The sequence below is a fragment of the Cyprinus carpio genome, chromosome B1, assembly GCF_018340385.1.
Source record: "Cyprinus carpio isolate SPL01 chromosome B1, ASM1834038v1, whole genome shotgun sequence".
NCBI classification, from domain to species: Eukaryota; Metazoa; Chordata; class Actinopteri; order Cypriniformes; family Cyprinidae; genus Cyprinus; species Cyprinus carpio.
The window spans coordinates 11,273,695-11,289,161 of record NC_056597.1 but is presented as its reverse complement, the minus strand read 5'-3'; the positions used below and the strand labels follow the sequence as shown (position 1 = coordinate 11,289,161).

Genomic DNA, 15,467 nt, shown 5'->3' with positions numbered 1-15,467 from the left:
AAATTAGCCTTAATTTCTCACATTGGATCAAATGATACAGTAATTCAGGAAGATCAGGCTTCAGATGGAAAACTGTTATTTGGATAAGCATTTGTTAAATATTTAAAACGTGTTGAATATTCAAAACAGAGTGACAGCCTTAAATGAACAAAAGTTTGGAGATTTAATTAAACAAGAAATTTAAGCTGAGAAGAAAATATTTTGCTCCTGTCCTTTTCCTTCCGTTTGGTTTTGGACATTTTGGATTCCTGCCTCCATCTAGTGTTGCTTCAGTCAAACTTCTGCCTGAGTTTATATAAGGCTATGATGGTGAATCTAAGGTTAGGCTTGCATCTGCTTCCCCCATTGTTGGAAAGCACACTGGCCTGCATAGTTAATCATAATTAATATCACAATTTCTATCAGTAGATAGATAGAATAATTATTTTGAATGTGAATATTTTATTTTTATTTTTATTATTTTATTATTTTGTCAAACACAAGGCAATCCATTGTGAGGAACAGAACGGTTGACTGAAAATGCAAAATAATATTGTTTATTCCACAGGAGCACTCCTGGCTTATAGATCTGTATAGGTACCAATCGTCCAACCGTGCCCTACAAAGTAGACTTCACAGGATATTCAGAAATTTTAAGTGAGGTTCCAGATTTCCAGATTTTTCCCAGACATTTTAACTTTAAAGGCCACTGCAAATGGCATCAGGAATACATTCACATCAGTAAATCAGGAAATTTACCCAAAATGAGTTGAGGGTCTAACACTTTTAATCAGCTTGATTCACCTTATCACTGCATTTAGGTTTTATGTTTAAATACTGTATATAACAATATCTACTGATAACCCCTGCATAGGGACCCCTGTGAATAGGAATGCAGCTTATATGCCTGTTAATGGCTCATGACTTACCCTTAAACCACTGAATGACAAAGCATGAAAAATCCATCCATCTCCTTTTAATGTAAAATAATATACTTGATACTAGTCTGTTCCCCAGCCATATCAGTCCACATTACACTAACTATCATAAATCGTTTTGCTTACTGCCATCTTGAGTTATTAAAGACACATTTCAGACATCTCTGGCTGCACTGTTTTCTATTTTCGTTGATTATTATATTAGTAGCCATACTTGTACTACATTGTTAAACAATTTTAGAATGTGATACATTGATTGTAAGTTATAACACGGTAAATTATCTCTCATCTCTTGATCTCACTCTCTCTCATTCTTCCTCTCTTGGTCTCTTTTTTCTTCCTTTTATGCCAAGTGGGATGACGTCACCTCAGATGTGCTTGAAGCCATACAAGACAACTTGCACAAAAACTAGAGTGGGTACTGTGACACCATTTGCGCCGCAGACAGAGAGAATATTGAACCTCAAGTACTGTTAAGGTTAATTTAGTTTAAATTGTTTGCAGTCCCAGAGTCCCCACTGCTATAGGTCTACACATGCAAATATTAATAGTGTACATTGTATTTTATTTCTGGGTTCTCTTCCTGTTTGGCTGAATCAAGTTTAAATTGTTTAGAATCATCCTGATACTATGATGTTACGTATGTTTTTGAGCTGTTTAAACAGCTTTGGAGTCTCTCTGACTCCAAACAGAACAGAAGAATTCATGTTTTTTTTTTTTAAGCGTACAATTCTTTGCAGGGCAAGCTGTTTGTTTGTGCTATTCATAGTCCTGTTTGTGATCGTAGCTGTCTGTTTCCCAGGACTATTGATGATGACCAGGCACGGATGGAATCAGCTAACTTCTGTATTTTATGCTCTGAAATTCAGTGTTTTCAGTTTGGAAATGTCCAAGTATTGTACCAGAAACTAAAAAGTATCGTATTTGGAAGAAAATGATCATACATGAGTCAAACGTACAGAATACAGCTATTTATGAAATGACTTGCAAATGACCACAATAGATAAAAAAGTAGGCGTACCTTAGCGGGAAGGTCCAAACTCCACCTCTGAGTCGCTGTCACTGGAAGCCTGCGTGTTGCCAGATGTTGAGGGGGCCCTTTTGCAGTACAGATTTGATGCCATCATGGACCCCAATAGTGCTCGTTGGCTTAAAAGCAGGGCACCCTCCCGCATTCTTAATGCACTCTGAGGTGTGCACAATCAATGAGTATAAGAATCCCTATGATTATAACCATCATCATTTGAAGAGGTCAAAATTATTGTACAAATATGATAATTATCATATGTCTGGCAACACTGCTGAAATTTATAGAGATTACATGTGGAATGGATTTAAAAATAGTAATTTTTTTGTACTACACTCTTATTTATAGGTGGAAGAATAATAGCCATGCATTTTATATATTTATGGTGTCTGTAAGATTTTTAAAATGGTTTTAAAAGAAGTTCCTTATTTATTTAATCAAAAATACAGTAAAAACAGTAATATTCTGAAATAATATTACAATTAAAATAACTGTTTTCTTTTTGAATATATTTTAAAATGTAATTTATTCCTGTGAAGACAAACCTAAATTTACTTCAGTCTTCAGGGTCACAAGGCTCTTCAGAAATCATTTTAACATGTTGAGTTGGCACTCAAGAAACATTTCTTATAATCATTGTTTTTTTTTTTTTTTTTTTTTTTTTTTTTTTTGATGATGAATAGAAAGTTCAAAAGAATAGTGTTTATTTTAAATAGAAACCTTTTGCAACATTATAAATGTATTTACTGTCATTTCGATCAATTTAATGCATTCATGCTTAATAAAAGCATTCATTTCTCTCTAAAAAAATCTCCTTGACCCCAAACATTTGAATTGTTTATATAAAACAAACAATATAATCTACTCCGTATTTATATACTACTCCATAGAATAAGGGATGACGTGTGTGTATATAAAAGTTGTTATTTACCTAAAGGGCCTTGTATTTGAGCAGGTTTTGCTTAGTCTTGCAGCCAACATGCTCTCCTCAATTTTTCATTAACAAGATTGAGTGTGAAGCACAAGAGCAGGAATGGAGACAGGAAGAACAGAAAAGTGGGTGCTGGAGAGAGAGAGAAATCCTGGCATAGCACACATCTGAGGAACAAGAGAGAGCAACTGGGATGCGTTGCCATAACAACGAATTCAGCAGGCCACCTACTAGCTTGTGTGTATGTGTGTGAGACGAAGGAGAGGGTAGAGCAAGTAGATATGTATGTGTGTGTGTGTGGGTGTGTGTACGCCAGTGAGCAGTGCTGGAGGAGAGTTAAAAAAAAGGTGTGCATGAAGCTTGCTTGTGATTGGTCACACCTCTCCTGTCTTTGTGTGGAGTGGAGCATGTTGGGTAAGTGTCCATCGCCAGAGCTGCCTTTTCTGATGGCTGCAGCACAAAAGCAGAGGGAGGGGTCTCTCTGCACCTCCCTCCATCCTGCTCTCTCTTTCTTTCTCTCTCACATCCACACACCCGCTATTCCTCCCCCTACTAAAGTAAAAACAATAAAATTCATAATGGAGAGCAACTGAATTTAGCTCTAGCATGCTGATACCTCACAAAAACAATGCTAGGCTAGCAACCTCCCCATCAGTCACTAATGCTCCGTAAGTCATTTAGAGGGTTACGAGCAGCACGTTGCTGTCTGTACAGACTCTGCATGAACAGTGAGACACACAAGCTGGGATTTGATTGATGGTCTTTTGCCTGCCGTATACACACACACACACACACACACACCAGGAGAGCAGCAGCTCCGTGTGGATGATGTCATCCTATCTGCATCCTGCAGTGTTAGCAGCGCAGCTTCAGACCCTTTGTTGCCCTTTATGCTATACTCGGACCAGTTTTATGGGTTTTTTTAGCATGCTGAGCTAAAAATGAAGCATAGCATAATCTTTAAAGGTTAATGGTGTCGTTCAGGCTTATCTCAGTGTAAAACATATGGTTTTTCTGGAGATATTTTGTGGCTTCTTTCAATACAGATCAATGGACGCTGGTTTTAAAGCTTTTCTGTTCAACATTAGTGTTTCTATTGCTGTTCATAAGTTAAAATTCTTCAAGCTATAAGTGTATCATTTATGATTGTTTCATGAACAGTGATAAAGAATTATACATTGTAATTCTCATCTCATCCCCAAATTAGAGTTTATTTCAGTATGAATAACTGTATAAATGATCCATAACAATATTCATCCCCGGTTTGGATAATGCTGACTCATGCTGGATAATGCTGTTCTCACTATTAAACCTCATAGTGTTTGTAACCTTCACACAGGGAATACATGGAGTTTGTAAACATATATGTGCTTTTTCTGTCATATTTCATTTGCAGTTTACTAACAATATGAAGGATTAGGGATATATAAACAGCCAATATGTTAATAATAGGCATGCTAATAAGCATCTAGGTAATAGTGAGAATTGGACCTATACTACAGTAAAACTGTTTTTTTTTTTTTTTTTTTTAAACAATGAGCTGGACAACAGTGCGTAATTCTTTATTAAAAGTCAATCCACTCTTTTCCACATTTAAATGCAGGAATATGACGTCTAATCTCAGATGTATTATGTGATGTAACATGTTTGATTTGCTCTGAGTTGTGCTTCTAGTAAATTCAATATGCATTGTTTTTTTTGGGGATCAATATTGACGCATGGCCTGGGGTCTTTCTGCCTACACAGGCAGATGTGCTTATTGCTGAGTCATCAGTATAAGGTCACATTTGGCAACACGCGATCAAACACCCTGGATAACCTTCACACTACTGTTGTGACCATATAGCATCTTGAAAACTCCTCCACACCCCTCCCTAGCCTCAAACTCCTCCTTTCTCCTCTCTCCATCTTCACTGGTCCCACAGTAATAGTTGGAGATATCAGTATCTTATGTGGTTTTTATTTTCTTATATGCTTGTGTTGCATTAAAAAAGGTGACATTTCAGGACCAGTCATTTGCCAAACAAGCATGTTCTTGTATAGTAGGATTGATCATTATTTTGTGTGTGTGCTCCTCTCTAGGCGATGTATCTCCGATCAGTATGTCACCCATCAGTCAGTCTCAGTTCATCCCACTGGGAGAGATTCTGTGTCTGGCCATCTCAGCCATGAACTCTGCCCGCAAGCCTGTCACACAAGATGCGCTGATGGAGCACCTCGCCACTTGCTTCCCAGGTAGCCCTCCAGACACACTTATGAACATATATATAGCATTATATATAAATATAGCATTTTACATGTACATGAAAATATTAAAGGAAAACATCTCAAATTTAATGTAATCTAAAAACTAAAAATCTAAAAATAAAAAAATATAAAAATGTAGCCAGATTTACAGTGTTAATAATTTTGGAAATTAATCATCACAGTCTGTAAAAAAGGTGCATTGTACACCTTAAGTTGCTCAGCTTTATTCAGAGAAATCAGTCAATCAAAGTGCAAAGTGTGCAAACTTCACCTGAATAGAGTCTGTCTGCTTTCCCTTAAAGAAGTAGTGGTAAAAAAAAAAAGAAAGAGAAAAAAAGGAACAGAGGCTCTGAGTTTCGTCATGTTGGTATGGCAACTACCACTGTATGATGTAATGGCAGGCAACACTTAACCCTGACTAGTTACAGCTTATCTGCTCCTTTATCCGTTGTGTGTGTTTCTGTGATTGAGATTGTTGAAAAGCTGATTTGGGTGAAGTGAGGACTTGAGTGCAGTGAGGACACCATGTACCCTGTAGTGCAGTCTACCCTGTTGGTGCTCCTTGTCTGTGAGTTACAGGCAATGTTTACTTATTTTGCACACGTGATATTAGACTAAGAGAGACATTCACAGTACTGAGTCTTACCACAAATGTATTATATATTTTTGAGTGTCTAAGTAAGCCATCTTAATTGTGTATAAATATATTCCCTCTAAAGCATACTCTGAAAGCACAGAAGAGTGGATCTCAAAATATGAGAATATGTTCTGTGGTTCACTGGTGCTCCATGAAGGTTTCCAAGTGGCCCATGAGTTGGTTAAATTATAACAACAAAATAGACCTTAATAAATTAAATAATTATAATTGATGATTGACTGATTAATCAACTCATAACAACGAATTGATTGTCAACATTAACTTGTGATAACGTGTTTCTGTTGTCTTACATCAATAACATAGTTATACAAGTTTTCAGTCCGACTTCTTAGTGAACAGTTAGCTCAGACAGCTTAGGTTTAAGAGTTAAAATTTCCAGTCTAGCTAATGAAATAAGGACAAAACAAGATATACTGTAAAACCTCTTGAAATTATGAGAAGATATTTTAATATTATTATTGCATTATTTTATTATCACATGAGTTCTTATGAAGGAGGGTCACAATGGCAGGTTTTGTCTTATTACATTGAGGGGCTTACAGATGTGATGATGAAAGATGAGGTAATGACTGGTGTGTTGTGATTGGTAGTGACATAAATCAGCAACCAATGCTCTTCTTTTGATTAGCCTTCTGTAGTTATTTGTGTGATCACACCTACTCACGGTTAATCCTACTTTTGGCACGTCAGAGCAGTTCTGGATAATGCTGACATGAACTTGAACCCACTAATCTGGTACCCCCCCACCCTTTTTCCCCCACTTTGCACTCTATTTTTCACATCTAAGTGTTTGCCTGTTGAGCATTTCCTTTGAAATATTAATTGTTAATGATGATTGAAGATTTATTATTATCATATCACAAATGTTAGCCAAAAAGTTTGTGTCAGCACTTTCAGTAGCACTATGAAAATTATTATGAAATTTACATGCGGTTGTATTATCTTCAGGTGTACCCACTCCGAGTCCAGAGATCCTGCGGCACACGCTGAACATGTTGGTACGGGAGAGAAAGATCTACCCCACACCAGAAGGTTACTTCATTGTTACTCCACAGACCTACTTCATCACTCCCTCCCTCATCCGCACCAACAGCAAGTGGTACCACCTGGACGAGAGGCATCCAGAGCGACAGCAGCAGCAGCAGCAGCAGCAGCAGCAGCAGCAACAACAACAGCAGCAGCAGCAGCAGCAGCAGCAGCAGCCACCACCTCAACAGCAATGCACATCGCCACAATCTGGAACCATCACTCCCTCCACCTCTGGCTGCGTACGGGAAAGGCCAAACCCTAAGAACCACTGCGACTCCTATAATGCCTACCGCGATGAGGTGCCCAGCATTCATACCTCTACAATTCAAAGAAAATCCCCAAAAGAACCCAAAGGAGATCCCCCTTCATACCCACAACCTCCACCCCCTCCACCTGCCATTCAGCATCCACCTGACCCCACCGACAAGAGCAAGAGCATGACCGCCACCTTCTCTTACAAGACCGACACACTTACCAAGAAGAAGGAGGGCAGCGGTGGGGGCAGCAGTGAGAGGCAGTCCAAGAAGTTTGGGTTGAAGCTGTTCCGCTTAAGCTTGAAGAAGGACAAGACCAAACAGCTGGCCACCTTTTCAGCACAGTTCCCTCCAGAGGAGTGGCCCTTGAGGGATGAGGACACACCGTCTGCTGCAGCGATCCCTCGTGAGGTGGAGATGGAGATCATCCGCCGCATCAACCCAGACCTGACGGTGGAGAACGTGGCCCGTCACACTGCTGTCATGAAGCGGCTGGAAGAGGAACGAGCTCAGCGTTGCAAGGCCAGCTCCTCCGCACAGCACAGCGCCCGCAGTCGCCGCAGCCGAGGCCACCGACGCGTGCCACACGGGAAGTCGCGTTCTCACAGCAAGACGCGGGCTTCTCGGGGAGACCCCTCTGAGGGCTCAAATCTGGACCTGCCAGCAGTTAGCCTGGAGAGGGACTACCGTTTTTTCAGTCACTCTCTCGTACGTTCACCAAGAGAGGGAATGTACACAGTGGAACGCAGAAGCGGTGGTGCCTACCTTGTTCACAGCAACCCCAACATTGCTGAGTCACACTTTCCTGTCACCCCGGAGTGGGATGTTTCGGGGGAGCTCGCAAAGAGGCGGACAGAGATGCCTTTCCCTGAGCCTTCACGTGGGACGTCACATTCTAAAGTGCACCGGAGCCACAGCCACACTCAGGACCGCAAGTCACGCAATGAGCGGCCCGACAAGGCGAAAGAGCGATCACGTTCTATGGACAACTCCAAGGGCCCACTGGGAGGTGGGAGCTCCACACTTGGCATGGCTGAGGATTACGACCGCAGTCCTGATGACAGAAGCCGCTACTATACCGATGACGGGACGCTGAGGGCCTCCTCTCAGAAGGCCCCGCACTACTCGTGCATCATGTTTTCTGCTGCCAAGTTCAGCTCTGAAATGTCTGTACCTGATATGGGCAAATTGAGTTTGGATGACTCAAGGCTCTGCAGCCCTCTAGAACGGAACAAGAGCAGGGACAGCCTCCCAGCCTATAGTGACCTGAAGGCCTTGTCGCCAAAGCCTTTGGCTGATGACTACTTTCAGTGCAATACATCGAATGAAACAATCCTTACTGCCCCGCTGCCTCTGAGCAAATCTGACCATGACACTTTAACCCCATCTGACGGAATCCGCAAGGGCTCTCCAGCTGACCGGCAGACGCCGCACCTCACCTCTCCTCACCTCTTGGAGTACAAAGAGGAATCCTCCACCAAGGGGCACAATGGTTCTGGCAAACCCACACCGAGCCAGACACCTGAGCCTATGCCCAATGGACGTTTGATACAGCACCAACACAACACTGACCCAGGGGGCGGGGGAGGTGGCGGTAGCACTGGTGGCGGGGTGGACAAGAGGAAAGAGATTTTTAGTAAGGACACTTTGTTCAAACCGCCACACAATGTTTTGAATATGAGCTATGTGGACAGTGGCTACTCAAAGTCAGGCACTTTGCGTAAGACTCCGCACATGAAATCATCCGAGGTCCTTGACACTCTGGAGACCCAACAGCCACCTAACTCCACCACTTTGTCTGCTTCTGCCCCGGCACCTACAGGCACAGAACAGGGTGCTCCCTCCACATCTGAAGCTGCTTTTGACTATTACAACGTGTCAGATGATGACGATGAGGAGGAGGCAGAGGAGGCCTCCCATAAAGAGGCCGCCCCGACAGAAGCAAAGGGGCGGGCAGGGGCCGGAGACGGTGGTGGCGGCGGCGGGACCATGCAGTGGTTGCTAGAACGGGAAAAAGAGCGGGATTTACAGCGGAAGTTTGAGAACAACTTGACTCTGCTTAGCCCTAAGGAGAGCGAGAATAATAACACCCAGAAGTCGGCTCACTCGGCCCGGCTGGACAGCATGGACAGCAGTAGTGTGACTGTAGACAGTGGTTTTAACTCCCCACGGTAAGTACTCACTTCATAGACAGAAGGTGCTACAATTGAAAACCCATATTTGAGTGTATATTCTCAGTTGTTGACCGTGAACAAGTCTTCAATGCATCAATTAACTGCCATTTGTCTTTTTTTTATTCTTATTACCAAAGACATTGGATTAAGAGTAAGTTAATTATTGAGGAAATAAAATATAACATTATGCTCACCAGAAAACCTAAATTGCTAATATGTTAGACTCCACACTACTTCTCTGACATCCCACAAAATGAAATATAGTTTTCCATTGGTCATTTTTTATATGTGTGTTTTATTACAATTTTTGATGTTTGGTCTGAAGCACATAGTTGCCATAGAGCCCATATAATTTATCCCATCTTATACTGTGATGTATGGCATGGTTTTCCCCCTCTTCTTTGCCAAGGCCACAAACCAACACAGACAGCCTTTAAGTGGGTTTCCCAGGGCTGTGTATGTTTTAGCAGAAGCCCTTTATGAGTGAGAGGGTGAGGACTTTTTTCAGCTGCTAAAAATAGACCCCTTGTGTCTGTATGACTCATTCAGAGGGATATGGCAGTGGTAGAATAACTGAGAGAGCCTACATGTTCTGTACATGTGCTGCCTCTACTCCTTACAATACACTCTAAGAAAACTCCATAAAATACCGGCAAATGTACTATGTTAATATGAAGGAATTTTCTTGATTGATTTTTCCCAGGTGTTTTACACGTGTTTTTGAATTACATTGTGTTGTAGTTTGAGGTGTCTTGTACTTAACAGAAAAGGCTCTAGTAATATTGACCTAATAATTTGTCAAAAACAAGCTTTATACAGATAAATCCCACGGAAAGCCTTTCTAAAAGGATTTTTGCATTGTAATTTTACACACTATGTACGTACCAATAATATATTTTATCAATACAATTCATGCTGCTTATGAAAATGTTCTTTTTCCTTTTTTTTGTATCGAAATCCTTACATTTGTGATGTTTTGAAAATTTGTGTAATGCAATGCATTTTATTGTCCTTTCTACAATCGTGTACTGATGATAATAGTAATAGGCCATAAATAGTAGTTGTGGCCCAGTCACATTGTGACGGAGTTGCAAAACCTACAAGACAAACTGCCACACGTCTATAATTTTAAGACCCCTAGCAGTCCCTACATGCACAACCACACACACACACGCACAAAATCATTCACTATTTTCTGGATGACTCATCACATTAGCGATGATGTCATTTTACAGCTCCTGGAAAAACACCAGCATAGCTCTTGTGCATAGACATAATTTAGTTTGTGATTGATGAGAGGTAGTAATGCAATTACACAAAGTGGGATATGCAAAAGAAAAGAAAAGAAAAACCCTGCATGTTTTTCTGTGCAGTACTAATGTTAAATACATTATATCTGAGTTTAATCTTTATATTTTAAACAATAGTGTTTCACAAAAATGTCATTGTTTACTTAACCTTGTGTCATTCCAAACTTGAATGGCTAACGTTCTTCCATGGCACATACAAAAAAGGGAAAACTCCTTCAAAATTTCTCCTTTTGTTTTCTGTGGAAACATTGTGGAATACAGCCATAGAAGATTAGCATGAGTACATGATGATTTAATATTTTGTCAAACTATTCCTTTATTCCTTCAAACCTTAAAATATATCCTCTTTCTTATGGTTAGCTGTCAGTGCTTGTGGTATAATTGTCAGTCATACTATCATAAAGGAGTACAATGTTTTTATTCAGCTAAGCAATCCTGCTAACCAGACTGAAACCATAGGTAAGGGTGAGGTTGTGTGTTTTCTCTTTCTGAGGCCTTGTGTGATTGTTTACCTTGTTTCTCATGCCTCAAAATAATGAATCCATTATCTTGTCTTAAACTCTACTCTTGTTCTTTCTTTGTCTCTTCTTCTGTGGTCATTTCCCCACCTCCACCACTTTCTCAGCACACGGGAAAGCCTGGCGTCCAACACCTCGAGCATTGTGGAGAGTAACCGGCGACAGAATCTGGCTTTAAGTCCAGGCCACATGGGTACCACCAGCATCGGCCCCCCATTCAGCTTCCGTGCAATCCCAGAGCCCCCTACCACGCAACCTGAGAAACTGCAGAAATCCCCCAACTGCCTTGCCTCCATCACCAGCGTCTGACATGGGCCCATCTGGGTTGACGTAGGGTCAGGGTGATCTGCAATGTTGGGGTGCCTAAGTGCAGGAGGTTGGGTGACTCCCTCCGTCAAGCACCTCGACTACATGGGGACTGTTAAACCCACAGGCATGGCTTCCAGAGACTGTTCCCACAGCATAAATGGTCACTGCAAAAAAATTAAAAAAAGAGAAAAAAAGGGGAAAAACATGGAAAAGGACATTTCTCATCATAGGATTTACCTTAACAAGCAATTAATCAGGAAATTCTCCAGTCGGATTCAACCGTTATTTTCAAAATAGGCTTAAAGTAACTGGTAATTTAACAATGTTTTGTTTTCAAGAGTATTTTTGTCAGTCACAGATTAGAGATCATCCAACCAATGGATTAAGTTTGCACGCATTAAGAAATAGATGCTGATGTGCAGGTCAAAGGTCTTACAGATTTGTGATATCGGAATGCAGTACAAGTTAAAAAATGATGCTCTAATCTGAACAACATTTAATTCATGGTTCATAAAGTTGTATAATATTCCTAAAAATAAATACATTTGTCATGACACTGTTAGCTACATTGGTGACACAATAAGAATCATACTCACATGCTTAATAAAACAATACATAGACTGAATTAGTGGGAAAAAATGATCTCGTCTGAAATTAAAGTTTTTTTTTTTTTTTTTTTTTTGAAAAAGGACTATTGATTTTTTTTTTACTACCCAAACTTATTGTGCATACAATTACTTTGTATGCACCTTTACACTACGTAATGGATTTACCTGTTTCATTAAAGTTCATATTTAATCTCAGGTCATGAATAGTTAACTCTCCTAAGAAGAGGTAAAAACATCTGTAATCATGTTTCTGTGGATCGTTTCACCAATCTTTGTTTCTTAAGGGAATAAAACACTGTCTGTAGACAAAAAATATAAATGATTTCAATTGCATTTTTGTCTCAGTTTAATTCAGATGTAGATTATTTTTATTGTTATTCCCTTTTGAAATAAAAAACAGGTGTGTGTTTTACGCGTGTGAATCTGATACCTAGTCTCATGAACCAGGACATTTGTGGATGTCATTGTTGATTTGGAAACATTCTTGTCTTCTGTGTAGCTTGATGGCTTTATTTGTTGTCACGAAAGAAGGAGGATGTTGGAAATCGCAATGGCGGGTACACGGGTGTTGCGTCCAGAACACTCCAAGGAAAGGTCATACAGTTCTCTTCCTTTGGGCCAGCGGGATTCAGAGACTGGGCCCTTTTGCTGCTCTGATAAAACCTTTATTTTTTAAGATTTTCTTACTTGATTTGAACCCAGACCACTATGGTGTTTTATTTTCGACCTTTTTTGTCCGTTTTGTTGTTTCCTTGGGAACTGAGCTGTTGCTCAAATCATGTCCCTGACCTCAATGGAAAATACGGTCGACAGATGATATGGCTAAAAATTCTGCCCCAGCCAACACATGATATGTATATTCACAATCTTCTCAATCTTTTCATGATTTCAATAAATGCTTATTTTAGGTTGAGACAACTCGTTGAATGAAAGTATGTACAAATAATTTGCTTCGCTGTTATTTATCATTCCTTTCAAATGTCACAGTTGAATAGATTACATCAGGTTTTGACCTGCCATGTGGAATATACAATAAGTCTCAGATCCATGAGCAAAGGCTCATTTCAAAAATTAAATTAAACATTAAAATACTTGCTTTGAACATTTGGACTATGGCTTTAACTGTTTGGCGTGCCATCTCAAGAATGCACCAGAATTAATGGTCGTGTCCCTTCTGGCAGTGACTGGGTGAGATTTGGGAAAGAGAGTAGAGCTCATGTCGCATCCATTGGTGCTATTATGTGGTGATCCTCCCTTTTTATCTTTAATTTTTTTCTTTGCCCATACCCTCCACAGTTTTGTTGCTTTGTCATGAGTGTTCAGTTGGATATCCTCCAGTGGGACTTATAGTGTTTGAATCACTTTCAGCTCACTCCTTCTCGCTCGACTATTATCCACACATATACACTCCTGCAAGCAGCCATGCAAACTACCCTAACCCCACATACATGCACATAACTATAGCTACCTCCACCACCTGTGTAACAACAAGGTAGGGACGTGTACAGATTTGGATTCTTTGCCTGTGGAACACAGTGCTATCAGCCTCTTCTCTGTGAATGTTGACAAGGAGCGGTGGACATTGTAACTAGGAGGACTTATTCTAAAGTAATCAGTATTAAGTGCTGTAGTTTCAACTCAACTTTTCTCAGTTTTTGACAGAAGTGTCTTTTACTTATTTGCAAGTTGTGTATAAATCTGTCTAGCACCACGTCAACAGAACATTTCCAATTTTATGTTTTCCCTCCAATTTGTGTAAGAAGACATTTTTTAGTTCTCTGCTGTTCCCTTCACAGGAATATTTGTTTATCTGCTTCATTATTTCAAGCCTAGTGAGTAACCATACCTCTAGTTTATTAAAAATGCATCTAGATGGAAATCAAAGGACTACATTCTATATTATAAATAAGCACCTCAACAGATATTTTAGGAGTTCAGCCTAAATCAAAAACAGTTTACCTGCCTTCTGCTTTTTTGGCAGTACTGATTACAATAGTATTGTTTTCAGTTTCCCACCTTATATTTAAGAGGTCGGTGGTTAGGGTCCAAACAGCCTCTTAGACCCTGTAGTTGGAGGTGGGATGAAGATTGTAGAAAGATACGAGCCTGGTATATTAAATGGTAATTTTATATCATTGCTAGACATCATAGATGTACATCAGAGAGCAACATTAGACAGAGCAGGCATCTTATAACGTCTGTTCTATAAATAGATACTCTTTCAAATCATTGCAACAGAGCTTTACTTAAAACAACGATTTAAGTCCAGAAGTTTATTTCAGTTCAGTGATGACTAAACTTTTGAATTTTATTTTTTTTGTTGGACATTAATACAAACACATGGCCTCCTTTACTTACCAAGGCTCTATCAGAGGATGCATTTTAGATATCTTTCACATTTTGTGAAATTTAGTTTTAATTTGAATCCCCTCCTTCATCTGGTAATCGTTTTATTTATTTTTCGATAGTTTTTGATAGATAAAAGGGAGTAATGCAGCCAAGACTGCCTTGTAAAAAAAAAACATGTTTGCACTGAAATGCCTGGCCTCTGGTTGCTGTTAAGTCCATCCAAGACGGATGCTTTGTTTATATTGTAAAATATTTCATATGAAATAAAAATGACCATGAAATGTCTTCCCTTAACATTATGGATTTTAGAACCACGTCAGACAACATTGTTTCTAAATGGTGACAGTGTACAGTATCATACTGTAAATGAAATCAATCTGCCATGCTTAGTATAACTTCAAAACAAAACTGAAAGATATGAGGGATCTTTTTGTAATGTCTATAATATTTGAAAAGAAGTCCCTATTTGTGTAGTAATGGTGTTTCATCGTTGTGGTAGTGTATGTGATAAACCCAGTTGGGAGATTGTGTTACTTTTTCAGACAATAAAATAACACGTTTGGTTATATGTTTTAAATGTCTTGTGTCTTGAAACCTTCCAGTGTAATGTCTTAAAGTTACATCCTACCATTAGCTGGTTGAATAATATTACCTAAACAGCTCATTACATTTCTGTAATCATTTATGCAGTTTTAAAGGAAATCTGTTGGCATGCCAAATGAAAAACTGAATTATTGAAACGATTATGTGAGAAGGGCATGAAAGACATTTTTTATTTCATCGCATGTAATCACCTGTACTTGCATTCCATTTCTAGTGTAAGATTATATTGTCTGAACATAACAAATCATTCTTAATCATAATCAGAATAATCATCATTCATAATCATAATATGATTAATTAAAAAAAGGCTTAATGGATCAATTTCATACACTCACCAGCCACTTTATTAGGCACAGTATCCATCTGTTCAGTTGTTCATTAACAAAAATATATAATCAGTCAATCACATGGCTGCAACTGCATGCATTTTGTCATGTAGACATGGTCAAGACGATCTGCTGGAGTTCAGAAAGGTGATTTAAGCGACTTTGAACGTGGCATGGTTGTTGGAGAAATGTTGCCTGGTCTGCCGA

The 15,467-nt window shown here is 39.5% G+C and overlaps 1 protein-coding gene across 2 annotated transcripts in view; it reads left to right on the top strand.

Moving 5' to 3' along the window:
* Positions 1 to 14,899, top strand: part of stox2a (storkhead box 2a) — a 44,611-nt gene extending 29,712 nt beyond the window's left edge. For both annotated transcript variants that reach the window (XM_042716572.1, XM_042716573.1), the window contains exons 2-4: positions 4,958 to 5,110; positions 6,729 to 9,234; positions 11,173 to 14,899. In XM_042716572.1, coding sequence (XP_042572506.1) covers positions 4,958 to 5,110; positions 6,729 to 9,234; positions 11,173 to 11,374 — 2,861 coding nt within the window. In that variant the 3' untranslated portion in view covers positions 11,375 to 14,899. The remainder of the gene's footprint in view (positions 1 to 4,957; positions 5,111 to 6,728; positions 9,235 to 11,172) is intronic.
* Positions 14,900 to 15,467: the final 568 nt, after the last annotated feature.